Source organism: Candoia aspera, chromosome 1 (assembly GCF_035149785.1).
Source record: "Candoia aspera isolate rCanAsp1 chromosome 1, rCanAsp1.hap2, whole genome shotgun sequence".
NCBI lineage: Eukaryota > Metazoa > Chordata > Lepidosauria > Squamata > Boidae > Candoia > Candoia aspera.
The window spans coordinates 38,782,453-38,806,123 of record NC_086153.1 but is presented as its reverse complement, the minus strand read 5'-3'; the positions used below and the strand labels follow the sequence as shown (position 1 = coordinate 38,806,123).

Here is a 23,671-nt window from a genome sequence, read left to right as displayed (position 1 = left end):
CAGCCCGGCCAGATTCCGTTTCTTCTTGGTGTTGGGAGCCTCTCCTGGTGTACGTGAGCTTGGGAAGAGATATCTAAGCTGGGTGGTTTGGGGGGGGGGCTCGGACTTACTGTCCCGTTGGGGCTGCAATCACAGCGTGGAAGCGATGGGATCCCCCATCCCCCGCCGCCTCTTACCGGGTGGCCACCAGTGCTGCAGCTTTCCGGCTGCGAGACGGCGTTTCGGAGCACAGATGGGGTGTTTCTGAGCTTTTCCATCACATGAAAAGGCTCTGGGCGGCAGGCAAAACCCTTTCAAGCCCCCCGAGAAGCTTGCGTTGCCAGCCCTGCCCGCAGAGCCCGCGGACACAGCTGCTTAGTCTGCCATGTTTTCCCCCTCGAAGGTTTTACTGTACGTTTAAGGTATGCTCTTTGTACATTAAGGGGGAAAAACTTTATGTATAAGACTGCATCGGTCTTCATCTTTTAAATGTGTGATTTACATGCGCCATGCAAAAGGTCACAAAAGAAGATCAGGGTGGGTAACAGTATTCTACACCACACTTTCCATAAGGATGAAAGCTGCAGCCATTCTAATGTTACTCAACAGCTGTGATTCAGGCTACAAAAGATGAGAAGAAACTGGGTGATTCTTAATGAAGTTAAGACTGTGGGATCTGGTAACTGAAAATGGTTGCCTTCACTGTTACTTTACCACAGATGACAGGACTAATGTCCAAATGTGTGTGCTGGAATTGGGAGGCTTGAGACAGCCAATTTTACATTGCTTCAGATGCCAAAAGCAGACAGTATCACTGAAGCAATCAGAAGACAATATTCAATTTCTGACTTCGTACAAATCAGACCAACAATTCCATTTTAATCACATTCCCACCAAGGAAGACAAATTGCTTGCCAATCATGTTATTCTTTGAATCCTTTGGTTTCTACCTTTTGGTTTTGTGTACAGCATACTTTTTATGCATATGCCAGGCTCAGGTACCCTAGGGGAAATGTAACAGAACTATGTTATACCTAATGTCCAATAAATATGCTTGAAGTCATAAATTTATTCATCTGGTCAAAAGCCTTAACAGTACTTTAAAAATTAGCCTAGAATGAAATCCACCAAAATCAGTATCCAAAGAAGGTTTAACTTAACATTTTATTTTTAAAAAGCTGAGTCTTTTTCCCAGAGTACAAATATTTTTTTCTGTAGTTTTATGATCAAAATAGGCAACATTCCAGCAATGTTCTAAAAAAAAATCAAGTAATTTAATAGAGAAAAATCATATGAACAAGAACCACAGTTTTACTTCTGCTCCTACACTGTGAACAATGTCAGGTAAGTAGGAAGAGTAAAACAAGAATTACTCCATTCCTAAGCCACTTTTGAATCATGGCATCTTGCCAGGTGCATGACACAGATTACAAAAACAAGAATGCAGCTCAGGACTGGTAGGTGTAGCCAGTGTCAAACTGATAAAAATAACAACACAGCAGATAGTGCAGCCATCTCCCCTCAAAATGAAAGGAGAAAATACGACAATAAACTTTCTGGATTACCTATTAAATATAAACAAAAATCTGTCATAACTCCTTTAATCTTTAATTCAAGGTGGCAGCTGCAGCCCTCAACTGTATTTTGAAGTCAGTGAAGGGGAATGGGGAGAGAAGAAAAAAGAAAACAGTGCCTTTATAGCACTTTCCTTGACATCACTTCTCAGTGCTATTAAACTGCAGTCAAAATGATGTTCTGCTTAAACAATATAGACAGCTATTAAATACTGAAATGGCAGAGGGCATCCAGCATCTGCCTATTTTCTATGGCAAAAGCTCCTGAATGTCCAGCTTTTATACTCTTTCTTTGCAGCCTCTGTTGTCAAGGGCAATTGTAAACCCCAGGAGTGAAAGAAAAATTATTGGGCTTTCTGATCTGAGACAGGTTGAGCACCTTAAATGAAATTAGCATTCAATCATTTTAGAAAGCCCCAAGACTCGTGCTATTTAGCCTATTAAGTAATTCCAGATATCTCTAATGTCTGATTTTTTTGTAGATAACATGCTGAGTGCCACCTTGTTTTTAAATATATGTTAGTCTAGTCTTATAGCACTACACAAATTAATAGGCCCTTTTATAACAACTTCCACAGAGTTAGGAAAGGACAGCTCAGGTTGCCATTATTACTTTACATCAAGCTTCACTTTGACATTAATGGCAGCCAATTCTGCCACAAAGCAGCGGAAGACGTAAGGGACGGCGATTGTTTCAATGGTGTTGCTTTGGTCACAAGAGGTGCAAACGTACTGCCGGGTACGAGTGGTGGACCAGGTTGGTGGGGCTTTCAAGAGAGGTGAGAGGAGACTACCACAGTCAACACACACGTGGGCCACTGAACGATCGGAGCAGTTGAAGAGGCGATCGTGCAGCAAAAAGGACGTCCCGTGAGCCAACAAAGCATCCCGCTCCATCTCCCCAAAGCGGATGCCACCCTGAACATTCCTTCCTCCAATGGGCTGGTTGGTGACTTTATCTCGGGCCCCTGTAGTCCTCACCTGAAATTTGTCAGAGACCATGTGTCTCAAACGTTGGTAGTACACAAGACCAATGAAAATGTCTGCTTCAAGCTCTACTCCAGACACCCCACTGTACATCCTCTCCGTCCCATAGTAATTATAGCCAGCAGCCTTTAGCAACTTGCCAAAGTACTCCACAGCGGAATTCTCTTCAGAAAATGTAAACGGGGTTGCGTCGTGACAGAGTCCATGGAGTGAGGCAGATTTTCCTGCCATGCTCTCAATCAGCATGCCAATGGTCATTCGGGACGGAAAGCCATGAGGGTTGAAGAGGATGTCCGGCACCATTCCACTTTCGGTAAATGGCATGTCTTCAGCTGGCCACAATCGGCTCAAGATGCCTTTCTGTCCATGACGGCTGGCAAATTTGTCCCCAATTGTTGGATTCCGGGGGACTCTGAAAGTGATACACACACACTTGAATCGTCCAGTTCCAGTATCATTACTGCACACTTTGATGTTGTCTACAATGCAGATTTCTTTATTCCTGGAAAAAAGGAAAGAGTTTAAATCACCAGAAGAGCTTAAAGAAAGAGTTTAAATCACCACCAGAAGAGCTTAAAGAAAGAGTTTAAATCACCACCAGAGGCTGTAAGTCCATGGTGATCATGTGCTGTCTTGCTTAACGACCACTTTGCTTAGTGACAGAGTTGCCACTCCCAATTGTGGTCAGTAAACAAGGACTAACTGTAATTGTTTTCAGCCAGTTTTTTTTTTTGCACACAGAAGAAAGTATTTGTGGAAAAGGAGAATTATTTGTCTCTATAAAGACAATAGTTTAGTACTAGAGCATGGTTTTTACATGCCAAAATATTACAGATCCAACTGTTGGACTTTCAATCCAAAAGGATCATTTCTCTTGAAAGTGACCTTATCTATGACTCTGAAGAGCTGCTGTCATCTGCTAACACAGATGAGACTGGGTTAGCTGGACCCAAAATCTAACGTGGGTAACATTTCAAAATACAAATGACAAAAAGTTACCTAACCCTAGAGTCCAGGCACTAGGACATGTGCCATGGCTTCCAAGGTGCGCGCACCTCACTTCTCTTCCTTTTCATTGCATTTATAGTGGCATGATCATATCCGAGAGGCAAGACTCCACTAATGGCCAAGTATGCTGCCAGCTACACAAGCAACAGCTTCCTGTTTCTGGCCTCAGAGCTTGGCAATTCTCAATTGGATCTAGTCATGGTTTGGTCACAAACATTTTGTTTCTATATGCGCAAAATTAAACACTGAAAGTACTTTTATCAAGCTACTGAGGAATTTTAAAGCTGGTTGAGGTATTGTATTCACTACAGATTTACAAGAAGTGATGATGAAAACAAAAAAAGCTCTCTCCAAGGCAGAAACAACTGTTTTCATAGGGTGGACATGTTTGCATGTCTGCATGATCTAAAAGGGAGGTGGTGCTTCCTTTCTAAGGCCACTTTCTCAACATCACTGGCAAAATGGGTAACAACTTGCACATCCTGGAGGAAGCGGTTTCATCACATACTTTTCCTTCTGTGCACAATGTTTTTGAGTTGTTTATATAGGCAAGCTACCCATTGGAGATCAATGGCTATTAGCTTTGATGGTAATGTGACTGCCTCTGAAGGCCATCTGCTAAGAGACAAGTGAGTTATCTTGTGCATTGGCTGACCACTGTAAGAACAGACTGTTGGACTAGATGGGACAGGGATCTGATCCAAAAATTTTCAAATTTCCAGTTTTCCTGTTGGAAACAATGCTGAAACAGCAACAACCAGCACTTACTTATGGTAGGTCACAAAGCTTTCCCCTGTATTGAGATTCACATAGCTATAGTAAGGATCTCCATATTGAAGTCTGGCTCCAATGTAGGGCAGGCCATCGGGGTCCAAACTCTGCACAGGTTTATCATGCCCAATCCCAAATACTAGATTGTCTTCTCCTTGCTTTACTTTCTCTGCAAGGTCAATGCGTTCTGTCTTGTAGATGCTCCCATGTCCAAATCCTCTCTCCCAAGAAGACTTGCTCAGGATCTAAAGGGATACACATTCACACTGAGTAAAAGAGGCAATGCCTGTGTAAGTACAAATGATCTTGTTTTCCAATTTATGGGAAACATGGCAATAGTCACTTTCAGACTTCCTCAGTTTCTACAAACCTTAATCCTCCTCCAATTTTTTGACCTCCAAATGTGTTGAATGGTTACCACTTCCAGCATGGGAAGGGCACAGCCAGTAGCACAACACACCCATTTTGCTGCTTGGATTTCAAAGTGCCTGAAATTGCTATCTGACTCTCAAAAGATATCCCAAGCACTGGGTCTGACTTGTATGGTGACAGGTAGAACTTCAATGTCTTAGATTTATGCTTAAATTAAATGTTAAGGTTAACATTTCCAAGTTAAATGAAAATTGTTGGTTTTGAGCTTTAAAACCATCTTTTAGCGTGGGATACATTATAGTGAACATAGACCAATATGTGATATTTTTTTGAGCAATGACGCTGATTTATGCAACTCCTTTCAGGAAAGTGCTTGCCAGGTGCTTTCTACAAAGAATGACTTCCCATTCCCACTTAATGAGGTAGAAATATTTTCACCACAGAGATTAAGTTCATTATTGGGAAAATCAAGTTTATCTTATTTTTCATATGATTTTTCACAGGTACAGAAAGAGAAAAATACTATGGAAGTTTGCTCCTATCCATCTCCATTGTATTATGGCCTTACCATTGCATCTTCCATATCATAACCACTATAGGAGATCACAGCAACAACTGCATTTGTACCGATGGGATAAGAGTCCATGTTGTAATAATCATATATGGATGGCCGAACTAATGGGCTTTGAGGAGTCTGAAGCCGATACAGTTTGTCATCAGATCGATATGGGAAGGTCAGAAGTGGAAAACCCATTGTCTGCTTACCTGGGAGCCGGAGGGGGGCAGGGGTAGAAGAGGGAAGAGGAAATAAAAAAAATAGAATGATAATCTACAGTCAGATGAGAAAATGTATTCAAAATGTCTTGCAACTTTCATTAAGGGAATGGCCATAACTTGGTGGCAGAACTCATGTTTCAGCACTTAAATGGTAACAGTCTACCATTAAACAGCAGACGGTAGGCTATGGAAAAAGACCTTCTCTGTTTGAGACCACAGAGTGTTTGCTGATCAGAAGAGACAGGCAATATCCTGCCCTGGTGGAGGGTAGCTTCCTACATTTGATAGACAGACAAAGATATTTTATAATGAATGATATAAATCCATATATTTTCATTTTATTTTAAATCTTTAAATGTAAGAATTTGTTCTGTGAGCAGTCCAAATTTCCCAGCTCAAGTTTCTTCCTCCTCTCTCACTGAAGATTTACTCCCTTCTCCTCCTTTCCATTTTTAGAAAGAATATACTGTAGTCAATGTAACTTCAGTGCTACATGTCCAATATGTAAAAATAAAGTTGACAGAGATTAATCTTCTTGCCCACTGTTTCTCTTCCATCTTGTCAAGAGCCATTTAAAGGAACTACATGCTTTGCTCACCATTCTTCCCCTGTAAGTTGTCCTAGGGGTGGTGAAGGAATAAAAGAATGAAGAAAAGCAGCAGGCAACTATTATGGGAGTATAGGAGCATTCAGACAAACACTACTAACACACTGAAGAAGCAGCCATTGGCTACCCTTCCCACTCGAAAGAGTTGCGTTAAGTCTGCTTCATACTAGCCATGCAGTTAGCACATGAGAGAAGCTCTACAAACATGTCTAGACTCTGCCAGGCTGGCCAGTCATAATGTCTGGATCACAGTGTCTAGTGAAACTATCTAATTTTAAGTAGATTAAACACCAAATGTAGTGAACAGAATAAATTAGTTACTTCTGTCTGCACTGAACAAAATGCATGCAATTTTATGATGGAGAAGTGAATTGATTTTACAAAACTTGCTTGCTAGGAGAAAAAGGGGCAAGGGAGCACCCTTGTATCCTACTATTGGACACTATCCTTCACAGTTACACCAAAGATCCTGAATTTAAGATGATCTCTCCCCAAAGAGAAGAGTAGACAGAAAAAAAAAAAAAATTACAAACACAGATAAAAATCTTCTCTGGGCCCAACTTCCCAACTTGTAAATTTATTATTTATTTATTTATTTATTTATTATTTATTTTCTATCACACCTTTATTATTACTATTTTATAAATAACTCAAGGCGGCGAACATACCTAATACGCCTTCCTCCTCCTATTTTCCCCACAACAGCAACCCTGTGAGGTGAGTTGGGCTGAGAGGGAGTGACTGGCCCAAGGTCACCCAGCCGGCTTTTGTGCCTAAGGCGGGACTAGAACTCACACTCTCCTGGTTTCTAGCCCAGCACCTTAACCACTAGACAAAACTGGCTCTAGGACTGCCTTCTTCCTATAGTGGAGACACACACATACCTACTAGTCTGAAATCTTATTTCCAAAATGGCAGAGCCAGAACAACAACAACAACAAAAGGACAAGTATCTGCAATCAGGCACGAGAGGGAGAAAGTCACTTGTTGATCCTGCCTTACTGAGAAAAAGGTTTCCAGAAAAATAGATATGGAATCCAAGGACAGAAGAGGTTCCCCATCCACAGACACACCCTTTTGTTCGTGTTCCCTCTCTCAGTGAGACAAATGGCTTCTCTGCTCCCTTAAAGCAGGGTTCCTCAACCTTGGCAACTCTAAGCTGTGCGGACTTCAACTCCAAGAATTCCTCAGCCAGCTAAACTGGCTGGGGAATTCTGGGAGTTGAAGTCCGCACAGCTTAGAGTTGCCAAGGTTGAGGAACCCTGCCTTAAAGAGTGTATGTCTGTTCTCCAGATGTAAGATGAGCCTTAGCCTAAGAAGCCTCTCAGTCTGCAGATCCTGAGGAGCCCCATGGTTTATCCAGGAGCTCAGGGAGATGAAGCAGGAAGCCTCCCACAACAGTGGCAGAACAAATCTGGCATCTCTGAGGACACAAGGTCAGCAATGCCTCAGGGCATCTCTGTTCTTATTGCATCCGTGGAATGTCATCCAACAACTCTATTTAAGGTGACACACGTCCTTCTGGGCAATGCAGGCTGCATGATCTTCCCTCAGGCTGCAGTGAAGTTTGGCTAAATATGTCTCCGGGTCCTCTGTGAAATGTGCTCACTCACTGGCATGTTGGCTCCTTGCCCCATCTAGCCCTTTGAGAAGCCAGAGAGGGGGTGAACTGTTGGATTTCAGAGATGACCAATGCCTCTTTGAGAAAGGGGGTGGTGCTTGACAACGTGAAAAATGTGGTGGGTGACCCCCACTCAAAAAGTCTGTGTTAAGTCATGTTAGCCACCCAGCTTCCAACCTCCCTATTTAAGAAAAGGTTTTGAGAGAAATTGGTTGGGCTGCAGTTACACAGAGTCCTGCAGGAAACAGATTATGTGCCATAGGACTTTAAGATCACTCCCATGTTATTTAACACCTATATGAAACTTCTAGGGGCAGGAGTGTCTGTGGCAAAACAGCAGGCATTTTGTGACATCAAAATGGCATGCATGCCTGGGCAATCAGAGCTCCACGCCTTTTGAATATGTTTTGCACATATCACACGTGTAAAAAGGGGCAGGGCTTCAATTATCAGGTAACATCTGCCATTTTAACATTATTGACACCCCCTCCCCCCGTGGATGCCCCTGGTTTGGGGTGAAGTTTAATCAATATGCATTTGATACCTAGTCATACATCTCCTTCCTGATTCTGATAGGAAACAATTTGGACATTCCAACCTGGAGAGAAAGGCTGAATGAATGAAGGCTGTTACGACATGGATAAGATGAAATAGGCTAACATTAAATCTCACCAAGACAGTGTGTCTGTCCAGAAACTGCCTGAATATCTGGTAGCCTCTATGTAAATTAACCCTAACCCTGAAGAAGGTCTGTAACTGGGGGTCCTCCTGGGCTCACGTCTCCAGCTAGAACAGCCAGATAGAAATTATGGCTGGGGTGTTCTTTGCCCAGCCTTTTAGACCAGGTAACTCACAGTCACTTACACCTGTATTATTCTGAAGTTGGACTACTGTAATGCATGGTACTTAGGACTGCCCTTGAACACTACTTAGAAACTTCAACTGAAGTAAAATGCAGCAGCCCATAAGCTTGTGGGTTAGTGTTACACCAATATTACAAGTGCTGCATTGGTTGCCAGATTGCTTCTAGGTACAATTAATTCAAGGTTAGGCCTATAGGTCTGTCTGCTCCAGAAGGAATCTACCCATCCTATTGGATCTATCCATGAATGAATGCACCGAGTTTCCCCGTCAAACAAATCAAAGCGAGGTGAATCTGGAAATTGGCCATTTTAATAGCTGCTCTATCCCTGTGGATTTTGCTTTCTGTTGAAATCCCTATGGTCTAGATACTCCTTTCTATCTTCTCATAGAGTAGCCGTAAGAGAACTTTTGAAGATTAAAAGCTGCAGTACAGATTGTTTTTAACCATCAGGTATTTTTCTTGTTTTATATTATTTTTGTTACATTTATGTTATGATAACTAGTGTATTTTTATGAGTATTTATTTGAATGTTAGCCACAAGGACTCTCTGGAGCTGGGTATAAATATTAGTAAATAAATAAATAAATAATAAATACATGTCAAGGTAATTATTACTGGGAAAAAACCCTCTAATCTTCCTTTTGGGTAAATATAGTATATAAATATAGTATATAAATAGAATCAGGAAGAACAAAGAATCAAAGTACAACAGCAACATTTACAAAAAGGTGACATGCAACAAAACAGTGCAGCATAAAATATTCCTATTTAAAGTAATCAGCGACACATTTTTCTAAGATTCTCTGTTCTGTTCATGCTACCAATATTCTATCTCTTCCCCTCATTCCCTGCCACTCAGCATGTTCCAGTGTTATCCTGGGGCATCCCTAGTTTAGATTCTCCTCCTCATTTTTTAATGGTGCTGCAAAACTTGGAAGCTCCTTTGAAGCCCTTTGTTCTCCTGTGCACAGATGTAGACATTTCTTGACTACAAAGATGCATGATAGAATGATTGAACTATTGTATAATTAGGAAACAGTAAATACTTACCCATCTGACACTGGTACATATTTCTTGGACTTTGGTTGTGATCAGAGAAGGGAATGAAACATGCTACCACACTTAGCATGCTATAGGGAAAAAGCTCCTGGTGAGTGGTCAACCCAGGTTCAATTTCATCCTTGGACACTGCAATGTTCATGAATACCTGAGGGAAGCCCAATTTACATCACTTTCAAAAACTATCCAACCCACTGAACTTCCAGTTCCAGATCCTATTATTACAAGAATAATCATTCTGCAAAGCTAACCCAGTAAATTTTAACAGTGCATTGAAGACAAATTCAGTCTTAATATGCAAAATCCAAAAGGCCATTATTCTCAACGCACTTGATATCAGAGTTTAATGTTCATGATAATGGAATCACACTTCTCATATTTTATTTCCCAGAAGCATATTCCCCAAACTGAAGTATCCAACATTTAGAGCGACAAAATTATAAATAGCAGCAACCAGAATTAATGGCCTTAGATATGCAGCCAATATGCCTTGGACAAAATTCAAGAGCATCATTAATGATGCTGTTATCAACTGCAGTTCTGTAACAATTTGTTCTAAAAAATCCCAGAAAACTGTGAAAGAAACATTGGGTGCTGCTCAGTATTATGTATACTGACTGATCCAGCTCTGCAGGGGTTCAGGCAAGATACTTTTCAAGCCTGAATGGAGAACTGCAGGGGTGAGGGGGACAACAGAACACTTTGCAAGCAAAACATGCTTTATTCATGAGCTAGTGATCTTTGAAAACACAGAAATCTGAGATTAAGTGAGCACACTGGTCTGTCACAATCATAAGAAAAAGGGTTCAACTACCCAGCTAGGCTATTACTGATCAAATATACCAGTGGTCAGAATCACACTTCCAGGATCTCCCCAACACTCCCGAATAGTAGACTACACATCCCCCAAGTTAAGTAATTTTCTTTTAAAAAAACCCAAAGCTCACAACATCACCAACTGAAACTGCAAAAGCTTGTAACATTAATGGGAAAAAAAAGCAAGAGCTAAAGCTGTTGAGATCATGTAAGATTTGGCAATCTTACAAGACTTTGGCCACTTTTAATTTATTTTTGTTTTGGTACCCCCTGTCAAGTTGAGAGTCTGGCAAGGTCAGGAAAAAGAACTACCTGGATTTCTGGAAAGACCTTTATTGCTAACAGGATAATGTAGGATAATTCTGAAAGCCTACCAAAGTCATTCTCCCACACAATGTATACCTTGTGTAATTTAGGCAGAGCTATCCTGCATCTCTTTCTCATCTTTCCTACCTCCCCTGGATGCAAGAATCGCTTCTGTAACAGCTGTTTCCTCCCTTAACTCACTTGTGTTCCCACAGTCTGGGAGACACTCCATTACACCTCTCAACATCATATCAGATTGCAGGATGGGGCCTCACATCTGAAAGAGTTTCCAACTGCTGAAATACAATAAAGTAATGTCTTGGATTAGATGATGCTTTATTATAAATATTAGGGAGTGTTACCTGTTCCATTGTACCAATCCATTCTTCTTTCCCCAAAGCCAAGTTTTGTACAGGACGCATCATCCTACAAGGGGTAGTGAAAATAAAAAGTCCTGGGTAGAGACTGGGTTTCCCTGTCATCGGAATAAGGACCACTTCTGTCCAACCTGGAATTTTCTTTTCTTGCAGTGCCTGTTAGCAGATATCAAGACTCAAAATGATTTATTTTTATATCCTTCAGCAGAAAGAGGAAATAGCTAGAGTTTAAACTAATTCACAAAGTAATAATGATAAGCCTTGTAGGGTCAAGATTTAAAGAAAATTAAAAGGGAGGAAGGAGAGAGATAAAGAGGCTTAACGTTAAGCTACGAGCTATGATGTTTGAAGGAGGCAGAGATGTAGCTGGAAAATCATCTAATTCTGTATGGCAATCATGGGTGGCAATCACCTAATCGTTGAAATGCCACAATTTTCCAAGAGTGTGGAGCTGAGATATACACTGCAGTTAAGCAAAGATGACTCACCTTGAAGCGCCTGAAAGTCTCCACAAGATCAGGAGCCTGAGCCTTCTCTATCCAGCCCACCACTGCTCCATCTAATGTAACTGGATAACATTCAGTATAAGGTTGGCTTGGTACACCATCAACTGGAGTAACACCTATGGAACCAGTTGCATGGCAATGGTTAACATGTTATCATGAACAACTGTACACACTCCCTAGAATGTTAGTGGAGTCCATTTTAACATCTTCTGACTGGTATTCTGGGACTAAAGGTAAAGGTAAAGGTTTCCCTTGACGTAAAGTCCAGTCGTGTCCGACTCTAGGGGGCGGTGCTCATCTCCGTTTCTAAGCCTTAGAGCCGGCGTTGTCCGTAGACATTTTCCGGGTCATGTGGCCAGCATGACTCACGGAACGCCGTTACCTTCCCGCCGAAGCGGTACCTATTGATCTACTCACATTTTGCATGTTTTCGAACTGCTAGGTGAGCAGGAGCTGGGATTAACAACGGGAGCTCACCCCGCTGCGCGGTGAGACTACAACTCCTAAAATTCCCCAGCATGGCCATTAGGTAAAAGACACTGATGGGATTTGCTTTGATCAAGGAACCCTTATTATGGGTGGAAGTGCCAATACAAGTGTATGGAAGACAATAGTAGAATTTCTCTTTTGTGTAAAAAGATTGGGAAATCTGAAAACCAATGAAAGCCACCAAAATGTTGTATTTGAACCTAATGTATGCAAAGCCCCAATGTAACCATAAACACACTAAACAAGTTGGTGAAAATCTCATTATCTGCCTCATCTCCTCCTCTGGAAAAGACTTAATTAAGATCAGTAAATGCATATTTCAGGTTGTAGGTGAATGTATGAAAAATGCCTGGTCTACCTAGCTTTGTGGCTGCCTCTTAATTAATTTTTCTCTCACCCTTATTTTTAACTACATAGGCCAGACATAATCTGCTTGCAAATAGGGCTCTGCAAATCCTTTAGAATAATTGCGGTGGAATGTGCACAAGCGCACAAGAGGTGCTTCTCTCTGAATTGTTACTGGAGTTGTGCCAGACTCACATGGCTACTTTGGCTGCTCCTGGCTGTCTCAGCATGATCTACAGGATGTTTCTATAAAACTATTAAAATGCAGTTGTATTTTATGAGGAACGACTGATTGTTGGAGTATTGTTATTGATCTGAAGACTCTGAAACATCTTCCAGGGAATGTTAAGATCCTTCAAATCCAATGAATAAACTACTGCCGTATAAACATTTCTACATGCACAGAAATTATAGCTCTGCAAGAGTAATCATCCTAATCTGAGACTGGCTTTCCAGGAAAGCATTCTTCTGACCATCCCAAATGATGAACACTCACCTAAAGAGCAAAGCAATGGTAGCGGAGATACAGTGTGGAAAGTCTGGGTTACGATTTCACAGGGGGCTGTCATATGGTTCATCAAGCCACAAGGCTCACCATCCGGTGTGTGGACGGGACAGAGGAAGCCCCAGGACTCTGGTAAGAGCTTGCGCACCGTCGTGGTTCTCATCTTAAGAAAAGCAGCTCCTCTGTGCACACAGCGGAAGTGGGAGAGGTAGCGGAAGAAGTTCAGCTTGTCTGCTATCACACACAGACCTGACCCTTGCAGCATGCCCAGACCTTGGAAAGTGGGGGTGGGGGGTGGAGAAAGGGAAATATGATCTTCTTCAATTCTGTACTTAGAGCAGTTGTTTGCTAACAGCAGCAGTTTGGTGCTATCATCATGAACAGAGTTTGCCAAACACTCAGCTCTAGCTGCATATGTATTTCTCGGACACTTGGCAAGTGTTAGAATTTCAGATTTTAGATAGGGAGATCAGAACACTAGGATTCAAGTGGTCAGAAAAGAGCAAGAGCTCTTGTAGGCATCGTGTGGATTCCCTGATCTCTTTTTTGACTCTGAATTGCTGACTGGTCACAGAAATGTAATTTCAGAAGAGGCTTGGCTAAGAAGAGGCCCCAAAACACAACCAGAGTCACACACAGAAAAAAGCCTCTTTACACTTTGGAATATGACAAGCAAAACCCAAAGATTTAAGCTTATGATATAGGTTTTAGTCTACACATCCTAAGAAAATTTAAGATTCAGCATTTTCATCCTAAGAAAATTTAAGATTCAGCATTCAAGTCATCAAAACTTGAGAACAAAAAATGAGTTCATGTATATACAGATCTGCATGATTTTTGTTATTTTTATTCTGTATTATTGGACCGGTTTTTCTAGGTGTTAGAGGGAGAAAAGCTAGAGGACATGGAAATCTCACCACAAACATCTACCCATTCGTAGGGCCTTGGAACAAGACAGAGAACAAAATCATGTTAAACAAACTGTGGATTTCACTCTTCATAGCTTGCTGGCTGCAGCTACTCATGGGAGGAGCTAGGCACAATAATGAGCACACAGTTTCTGTGCTCTTAAGCCATATTAAGATACAGTGGGACATGTGAACAAGCTGACTAGGTTTTTCTTGTGATTTACACAAAAATACCTACAGAGAACTAGCCAAAAGATTCACATATACACAAGGAATGTGCTGCAATTTACATATGAAGCCAAAATTGCTTTCTTGAAAAAGGTGCATCTTTTCCTGGTAGTGCATGGCAGCCATGTACCTTCTTAATTGAAACAAGTATTTTCCTGGGACTATGCAGTTACTCTGTGGTTTCTAAGAGCCTACACCAACTTGATGGCACATAATCAATCCATCAATACAAAACCAGGAAAAGATGCTTTTTTAAGAAGTCACCAGGAGGTGTGGTATATGTGCACAACATCCCTAATACACTATGGGGTAAGTTCTAGCAATGTCTCTGCTGAGCTGGAAATGTTTCTGTTTTGGCAATTTTGCAATCTGCATCACTGGATTAAACAGAGAAATGAAGTTAAGAATTCAGTGTAACTCTGTTATGAACTCCGACTATGACCTCTGCTTTTAGGCTAGAGCAGAGGAGACCCAATACATATATATCACAAAAAAATGAAAGTTATTCTTTTCTGAATATGCCTTTTCATACAACTCTGGATTTGTGCAGCACATTTAATTTTATTCAATAATTCAGTTAAGTAGTTCATGGCCCTTTAGGAGTGTAATACTGTACCAATTTAGCTAGAAGCAAAGCCAGGTGCATAATTAGGTTGCAGACAATCTTACCTGTCTTTGAGCGCAGATTACCAGTTGCCAGGAGATATTCAAGCATCCTAGTAAGATCTACTCCCATTCCAAGAATCTTTATCATGTTTTCTGGAGTAATAGTTATATTTGACTTCTGAGCTTTCTTGTCTAAGGCTAGTTTAACAGACTGCAGCCAAGTTTCCATCTTCTCCTGAAAAACACGATGAAAATAAGACAGAGGGGCTTTAAGATAAACACCTACTATGTTACCATATGGGGTACAGTATATACAAATAAATGGGAATTTCAATAAATTTGATCAAGTATAGATATTTAAGGCTAGACTACAAGAAGCATTAGGTAAATTAAGAACATTTAAAAATGTCTATTAACAGTAATTTAGTCCCTTAATATATTTGAAATGTAGGGTCAAAACATGCTTTGACTGAACCCAAACAGGCATGTGTAAGATTCTGGGACTCAACTTTTTTGGGTGCTCAACTTCCTCAAGTGCTGCCATTTTGTCATTGGCTTATAGCAAATTAATCCATGGCTTAATGCTACAGACAGAACACCAGTGGGGTTTGCAGCAAGCCAAGGATGGAGTTGCAACACTAAATGGCAGGAATGTAGTACAAAGACATGGATTCATCATGCCTATTGAGCAGGACTCCTTATATAAAGAAGAGGAAAGGTTGCAGGTTCAAGCCCAGAAAGAATCTGCATATTGACAGCTTCTAGACATTGATCCAAGCAATGCTAAGGAAAATGTAGAAGGTGACATATGGCAACTCATGCGGCTTCCCAGGGTTTTAAAGAAATGTGGTGCCCACTTGAAACAAAGGCACTTGAATATTAAGGACTCTCCTGCTGTTTTATAAAGCAGGAGTATCTATACTAGTAAAGAAATCCTTGAATCATCCAATATAAATGCCATTCCTACAGCACTGGAATCAATCAATCAGTGACTCTGGTTTTGTTGTTTGGCCTTCTCCTTGTGAATCTGGATTGTTTGCAGGAATAATCTGGACTTTCATCTGTAAAAATGGAGAATGCACAGCAGAAGAGCCATCTGAAATCAGCACAAATATAGACTGACAGGTGAAGAATCTACAAAAATAGTCAAATAACCAGGCTCCCACCTTGTGCTGATACCAAATTTCCTGGCATAAGAGGCACTATTCTTACTGTGGACTGATCTAATTTGTGGTCATTTTATCTAAGGAAATTAAGCACTTTCATATTCCATTAAATCTGGGGGAAAGCAGTGGAATCACAAAAGGGGTACTTGCATGTGTCTCACAACAGATATTGGGTGATTATTACATGGAAGGCAATGGTTGGATTCATACCCCAGCAGCCCATTTGCACTCCAAGATCATGCCATTAAAATGGCAGAGTTTTGGTAGCATAATTTCAAGTGATTTTCAGATTTTAAGGACAGGAATAGAAGTGATTTACTTCCCAAAGGCCTCCCATTCCCATTCCAAACCTTACACTCACTCAAAATTTGGTAATCAAGAAGCTCAAAAGTTTCAGCCATGCCCTTGAGACAGTGTCACATCACCAGATGGCCTTGTGCAACTCTTCAAAAGACCAGAAGGCTGACTGTAGTTCCTGACCTACTGTAAACTATGGTTTACAAACGAAAATGATGGTTCAGATGTGGTAATCCTAAAATCAGATGAATCATATTGACACAGTATAAGAATCCAGCAGTGGATTTCTCTCTGTACATAGTGTGTTTTCATGTGTGTATACCCATGTTTGTGTGTAAGGAGAAGGGAAAAGGGGGAGGAGAAGACAAATTTCCAAGTATTACCTTTAAAAACATGAGGTAAAGTTGCCCTGAGGTGAGCACCTCTTGATTCATTAAGCTGTCAGGATTGTCCTCCATGCAGCCCTCTTTGGCTAAAGTAAAAAGCTTTCGTGCCATGAGACAAAGCAAGTAGAATTTCTCAGCTTTCGTTTTTAAATGTATGCAGATGCACTGGCTATAGGAACAATTAACAACAAGAAGAAATCACCCTCTGAATTGCCTTAATCATCTTCCCAATCAAATTAAAACAGTCAGAAAACCCAGATGCACATGTTCTTCTCAGTGACATTCCACATTCCCATTCACTGGCCACCCTGCTGTACAATCTGGATTAAGAAAAAACAAATCAGTAGGTACCCTAAAATAAGTTTTCCTAGGAATCTTTTTTATTGGAACAAATCCAGTATATTAATGCAGAAGAAGGTAACCAACATCCTCCAGAAGTTTTTGACTATAATTCCCACAATCCCTTACTTCTGGTCACATGGGCTAGAGATTTGAGGGCCAAAATGTCTCAAAAGTACTAGATTTCTTACAGATTTGATTGACATAATACGAAAAACTGTTTCTACCTCAAATGCATTAGGCTTTAATTTGGAATTGAGGTTACTAAGGAGAACTTGGATTAGCTATTAAAAGGGTGGAATTTCAAAGTTTCCTTCAACTCAAACTCAATTTCTAGAGACTTCAAGGAGATATCATGTTTTCTTGGCAACAGTACATAAGTAATATGCTACAGCCTTCTTCTGGATGTTTTTTTGATTTCCCTGTTTAACCTACAGCCTCAATATTCCCTGGAGGTCATCCATCCAATTCAATTTCCAAGACTAGGCAGGTGCTGCCATCTGTTGAGAGTTAGTGGTGGCCTTGTAATCCACCTAGAATAGTCAGAAAACCCAGATGCACATGTTCTTCTCAGTGACATTCCACATTTATGGAATCTACCATTATATCAAGAGCTATGGATTCCTTGTCATTAGATGAAGCCATGAGACATATTATACAACACTGGAAGGATAAATTTACATTTGCTTGCAGCAGTGTTTTGTTGATATGTGGGCTCTGCCTACATTTTAAGCAGTACTTAATGACAAAAGGACCAACAAGAGAATTTCCAAACAATTTTGTTCCACTAATTCTGCCAAGAAGTTTGTTCTAGCATTCATTTAAGCAAATCATACATAGTCCTACCTCTGTAGGTAACAGGGAAGAACTATTATTAACCCAAGAGAAATATGACCCTGAATTTAATTATTCTCCCCACCCCAGGACAATTTGACAGAAAACACTCATGTGACTCTAAGATAGCAATTCTATTTTAAAGAGAGATTAGTTTTTCTCAGTCTTTATTTTAGGGAAATACATATTTGCCCTCTTATATAAGAAGACTTATATATTTTAGCCATGCAGTCGTGATTATTGTCTAGCTTCCCTTCTCAAGCCAAACGTATCTAGTTCCTCCAGGCCAAATATAGCTGGCCCTTTCCTCATAGGGCCTCCAACCATAATTGCTTTCTGAATCTGTTCCTGATGATTTATACCCTTCTTAAAGCATGACACTGAGAACTCAACACAATACTTTAGATGAACCAAATAAAAAGGTGGTACTTCCCATGACATAGAAACTATGGTTCTATTAGGAAATGCTTAAAACAACATTGATAATTTCCATAGCCACACCACAGTGCAGGCTTGGACTCAGTGTGATCCTAAACCGGTTACAAGAAAAAAGCTTCAATTGCACATACTTGAAAAGGAACTCTCCAATCCGCTCATTAGAATACCAGTCAGGAAGGTTCAATTTTACTCTGAAGCGTTGCCCCAAGAAGATCAGCACTTGCTTCTGGGTCACACAGCCATCCTCTGTTACCAGCCTCAGCATTTGAGAGACACAATTCTTATAAAAAGTATCCTCTTCTTTCCCTTTAATCAGTTCTTGGAAAATCTGAAAGTCTGAGAAACTAACTAATGCCTGGGGCAGAAAAATAAAAAGTAGGGATTTTTAGATGCTTTGGAACATGATTAATAGAGACTTTGTAAAATCATTTACTGGAGTTATTATGTTCATATCTTTAATCTATGTCATGCTGGAGACATCTTACTGTATTCTGACTTATATAATTTGATACTATATACTCATAATAATTTGGAGAAGGTTAATACCTTCCAGAAATAGAACCTCACCTCTGCAGACAGGAATTATCTAACAGTAGTTTCTCTGCCACTGAATTGTGTTCGAGATATACGTTATATTAGCCTGGTCAGCCAATTCAAGATTTGATTTTTACAATTGAACCAGGCCAAAGTCATAAGCTTGTGAATAACTGTTTACTCCAGCTACTTTGTATACAAAAGGGCCCTATGCAGCCTCCTAAGGAAAAAAAGTCTGCCTGTTTTTTCTTTATTGCTTTCAAGCTGCTGCTGAACTGCATGGAACTAATTCTTATTATGGTCTTGCAAGCAAAGTTATTACCCCACATCTTATACTTCTGAAAATCATAGCTCCCTGAGAACAGAGTACAATGGCAATACCTTAAGAAGAAATCCCAGTGGGATAAAGAACAGCTCCTTCTGATAGATGAAGTTCATCATCACTGAACCACTATCAAGGTAGTGTAAGGTCATGTTAACAGCTGTATGCTCATCTCTAACACAGTGTATTGAGACCCCTAAACACCATCAAAAGATACACATCTTAATATTATTGCTCCATATTACTACCAAAGTTGCTTTCTCCAGACTTATGCCCTACAGATGTATTGGACCTATGCTTCCCAGAAACCCCAACCAGCCCTGGGAATTTAAATGTGCCATTTGATAGTAGGGATACCAGGCCTTCCTTTTGCTGAATGCATCAAGTTGCTGCACAGAAGTACAGGTAGTCCTCAGGTTACAATGGCAATTGGGACCAGAATTTCTGTCGCTAAGTGAAGTGGTCATAAATGTCACATGACCACATCACTCAGTGACAGCAATCCCAGCAGTCCCTGTTGCCGTCATTAAGCGAGGACCTCATGTGACTGTGACATGGGAAGAGATGCCAAAACTGTGTACCAGGCAAGTAGGCCAGAGCTACAGGTGGGTGGGTACGAAAGAGTGTGGGTGGGTGCCACGTGCCAGTGCTACAGAATATGGGCAGTCAGGTGCTACAGAGTATGAGATCTCCATGCTCCATGCTCCTTGGGAGGAAACACAGAGGGAGTGGGAGCAACTTGAAGGAGCAACTTGCAACCTCCTGCTGGCTTTCCCATTGACTTTGCTTGGGGAAAGCTGGCAGGGAAGGTCGCAAATGGCAATCATGTGATAGCAGGACACTGCAACGGCCACAATTTAGAGGATTGATCATAAGTTCCCCTCATTCAGCACCACTGTAACTTTGAATGGTTGCTGAACAAGTGGTTGTAACCTGAGGACTATCTGTAAGGCAAACACAAGGAACTGGTGTGAGACAGACATCAGGGGCATGCTAGAATTTTCAATCCAAAAGCCTGTCTGAGGATCAGTCTCCAAAAAGGGATGAGGACTGGGAAAATAGTGGGTGTGGTCAAAAGCACATTTAATTTAAGATTATCATTTAAAGTTAGATACAGTTTAATATGATTTTCTCCCATCTATTCAATAATTTTGCCCTTCTATCTCACAGTGGCATGGGTCAAAGGACACACTAAGCCATGGTGTGATTTGTTTCACTTTGGAGTTGTTTAAATCTCGCCACTGTAGTTTGTAAACTACATGTTTAGCACTGTGTATGAAGCCAGTCTAAAGTTATACTTTGGGGGCAATCTTTAGTGTGCTCTCAGGATTGAGCCAAAACCTGTGAATGGTGGATTTTTTGCACATGGGGTATGCATAATTAGGGAAGTGCAGGCAATATAAATACCTGACACAATCACAATACAGTATTCACCAGACTTTTTGTCACAGTTCAGATTAAAAAATGTCCAAAACAAAATATTACAGACCAAATCAAATCAGAAACAAAACTGTAGCATACTGTGTACCTAAAATATCTAACTTCCACCAAGAGAAATAGTAAACCGGTGCAAACATAGACCATTTATAAGTCAAAGTTTACCATACTGTGTGTACCCGGGGCCTCTAGATTTCCATTTTGGTTTTATCATTGCAAGAGGAAAGTTGCGCCGAGGCATGATCATCATTCTTATCACTTTTTCTATTCCATTAATTATGAAATAACCACCCATTTCCTGCCAAGAGAGTAAGAAATGCTAATTAGTCTTAAGCTGAGCTGTCAGACAAAAAAGGATCAATTATTTCAGCTGATTAACCAAAAAAGGAGTTTTGAAAAAAAAAATGAAATTTTTGAAACTTTATTTTTCAAAAGCCCTATCTTTTTACATACAGTATATTCAACACGTTAGGTACAGAAAAGCAAGCAATTTAAAGGATTACTACTGCAATATTTCCTTAAGTTTCTCTGTTTTTTTTTTTTTGTATTTTCAGTGTTGAATTGTCATTATTGTTAGCTTTTCCAGTTTAAAATCTGATACAGCTCTTGTATCAAAGAATATTTAGTAATCCATCACCATCAAATAGTAATTATATATATTCAGAAAAATAAATGGACCTTATTTCCCAAGAGAAAAAAAGAAAATCTCAGAGGAGTCCCATGTGAAATGGATGTCTAAAATCCACTGAAATAACACAAGATATTTTTTGCTTCACACAGATGCAAAACCAAACCAACCAAATTAAATAATACCTCTTCTTCTTCATGGTGTTGGATAAGTGCTTTGGGAGAAAGACCATGGAGATTACAAAATTTAGATTTCACCATAATTGGAACATTCCCAAGGGCCTGCTTAATAAGTCCTTTTGGAATTCCATTCACTGACCAGCTGACATCAGCCTATACAGGGGGAAAAATAGTGATTTTAAGAAAAAATTGAACAAAATAATTTTGAAGGAATACTGGGATCTCTACTCAAAGAAAAAACTATTCTATAAAATCTAGTAACAAAAAATGTCTAACGAACATGTACTTATACTATATATAAAACTTTTACATGTTATATAGTACATACACACTAACTGATTATGCTTATTATTAACACACTAATTATGTGAATATTGTTCAGAAATCCAGATAAAAATAAAACAATAGTTACTTGCAGTGCAAATGGAGAGCCTGTGAGTATAGCTAGCTGAAAAATGATTAGGACCCATAAGAGTTTTCACTTTATCTGTCAGAGAGAAGGTGCATCCAAATTATATTCTCCAGCGCCTAGAATCAAAATGCTTACTATTTATGTTAGTGGAAATAATAGCCTTCATAACAAACAGCCTTATCTTTTAAATACACCAGGTATAGAATCACCACGATTCTTCTTCTTCTTCTACTGCTGCTACTACTACTAGAAACTGGGGTTTTAAATTGGGTGACCTTAATTACATCTTGTGGTAACAAGTAGTTCCTGAACCTGCCATCATTTCACTTCATTGGACAACCCCAGATTCCAGTTCAATGTTTTAAGCAAAGTTCTAAAACACTTTGAAGTAATATTTTCTTCCTCTACTTACAGTCAGTTTCCCACGGTAGGTACTTCTACGTGCCCGACATTCTGCTGGGTAAACTTTCAGCTCTTTACATATACTCCCTTTTGGTACCATAGGAGGGCTGATGGTGGCCCCTGAAAAGGCCAAAGTAATCCGATCATTCCTGAAAGCAAACTCCAAGGGAGGAATGTCCTAAAAAAAAAAAGAGCAGAGGTTTATCTTATGCTGATTAGAATTAGAAAGGACCTAAGAACTCTACCCTCCACAGGAAAGATCTTTTTGTGGCTGTATCTGCTGGGCTATTAGACAACATAGTTTCAATGCACAAGTGCTTTTCACTTTCTAAGCTGTCAACTTGCAGCAGCCATTCTGTCAGGCAACAAAGCAGAGGGCTCTTCTGAGAGACCACCCATCTTTGGTCTTTCCTGAATTGTAACCTTGTCTCCAACAGGCTACCTACAGGTGAACTTATAACATTAAGAACTGGCACTGATGCTTTCTTTTTTTTCCCCCTTCTTCCCTCACTACCCTTTTCTTTGTCTCAAGCCTTTTAAATTAGGTGGGTTTGAAAGCCACAGAGGGAGCCCTTTTCAGCTAAAGAGTGAGATTAAACAACAAAAGAAATGGTGAAGATTTCATTTGTGTGACATCTACCATACCTTACTCTAAACCTGATAAATGACTACAATAAATATGTTCTCATAGAGGAAAAGCATCTCTACATGTTCAAATATAATATTTATGCTACTGCATGCTGTTTCATAAAAGGAGAAGGTTGCTGTGTAAGAGCTTGGTTATGTTTGCTAATGCATCAAACAGCCCTCTCTTATGCTGATGCTAACCAACAGAATTAACAGCCAAAAATTAGAGGAAAGAACATAGACAAGAATGTGAATAAAGCTATTTTTTACAAAAAAAAAAAATCTTCATTTTTTTATACCTCCTCTTCCAGCCCTAAGAACAAAATGCAGCAAAACATCATAGCATGTTGAGGGCTCTTAAACTCTAGCATGACACCTTTCTAGAAATTGTACCAAAAATTCCTTTCCCTCCATATTTTGGTTTTGATTTACAACCAGCCTGTTAAAGAGATCTGATAAATACAGTGAAGATGCGCTGGTGTTTACTTTTAGCTGATTTTAACCAAAAGATTACTCCATCACACACAGTACCTCTTTCTTCTAAGCATTATTCGTGTCTCCATTTGTTGAGAAGGAATCTCCAGAGGGGATGAGGTGCCTTCTTCTTTACAAGGAAAAGCTTGACTTTTACATTATTTTCCATCCCACCTCCTTTTTCGATCCCCTCGCCTTAATTCTCTTCCCACCTCACAACAATGTTTTTTCTCCCTCCCTCTCCGCCTTCCTCACCTGCACGGCCCGGATCAGCCCTTCGCTCACAGAATAGTTGAATGACTCAATATGAGCCCGTGCAAGATCCTGCAGGGCAGGCCGCTGTTGCTCTCTGGGCAGGCCGTAGTCCGGCGCTGTAAGATGCTTGAGGCTGGGGCCGCTAGGCAAATTCCTCCATTTGCACGCAGCATCCATGCTTCTTCATGAGCGATCAACCATGTGAACTTTCCTTTTACCGGAAGACAGACATAGG

General features: G+C 40.3%; 2 protein-coding genes across 2 annotated transcripts in view; both read right to left on the bottom strand.

Annotated features, from left to right (window-relative positions):
- Window positions 1–23,671, bottom strand: part of ZC3H6 (zinc finger CCCH-type containing 6) — a 195,350-nt gene that overhangs the window by 82,307 nt on the left and 89,372 nt on the right. The gene's annotated exons all lie outside the window — the stretch shown is intronic.
- Window positions 1,050–23,665, bottom strand: POLR1B (RNA polymerase I subunit B). Its single transcript, XM_063302253.1, has 15 exons — window positions 23,437–23,665; window positions 22,091–22,258; window positions 21,273–21,419; window positions 20,625–20,757; window positions 19,082–19,218; window positions 18,298–18,521; window positions 16,553–16,724; window positions 14,770–14,941; window positions 12,956–13,237; window positions 11,608–11,741; window positions 11,105–11,275; window positions 9,612–9,768; window positions 5,260–5,456; window positions 4,317–4,564; window positions 1,050–3,042 (listed from the first exon to the last, which is right to left on the bottom strand). The coding sequence occupies exons 1-15, from the start codon at window positions 23,611–23,613 to the stop codon at window positions 2,163–2,165; spliced, it is 3,399 nt and encodes a 1,132-aa protein (XP_063158323.1). The 5' UTR covers window positions 23,614–23,665; the 3' UTR covers window positions 1,050–2,162.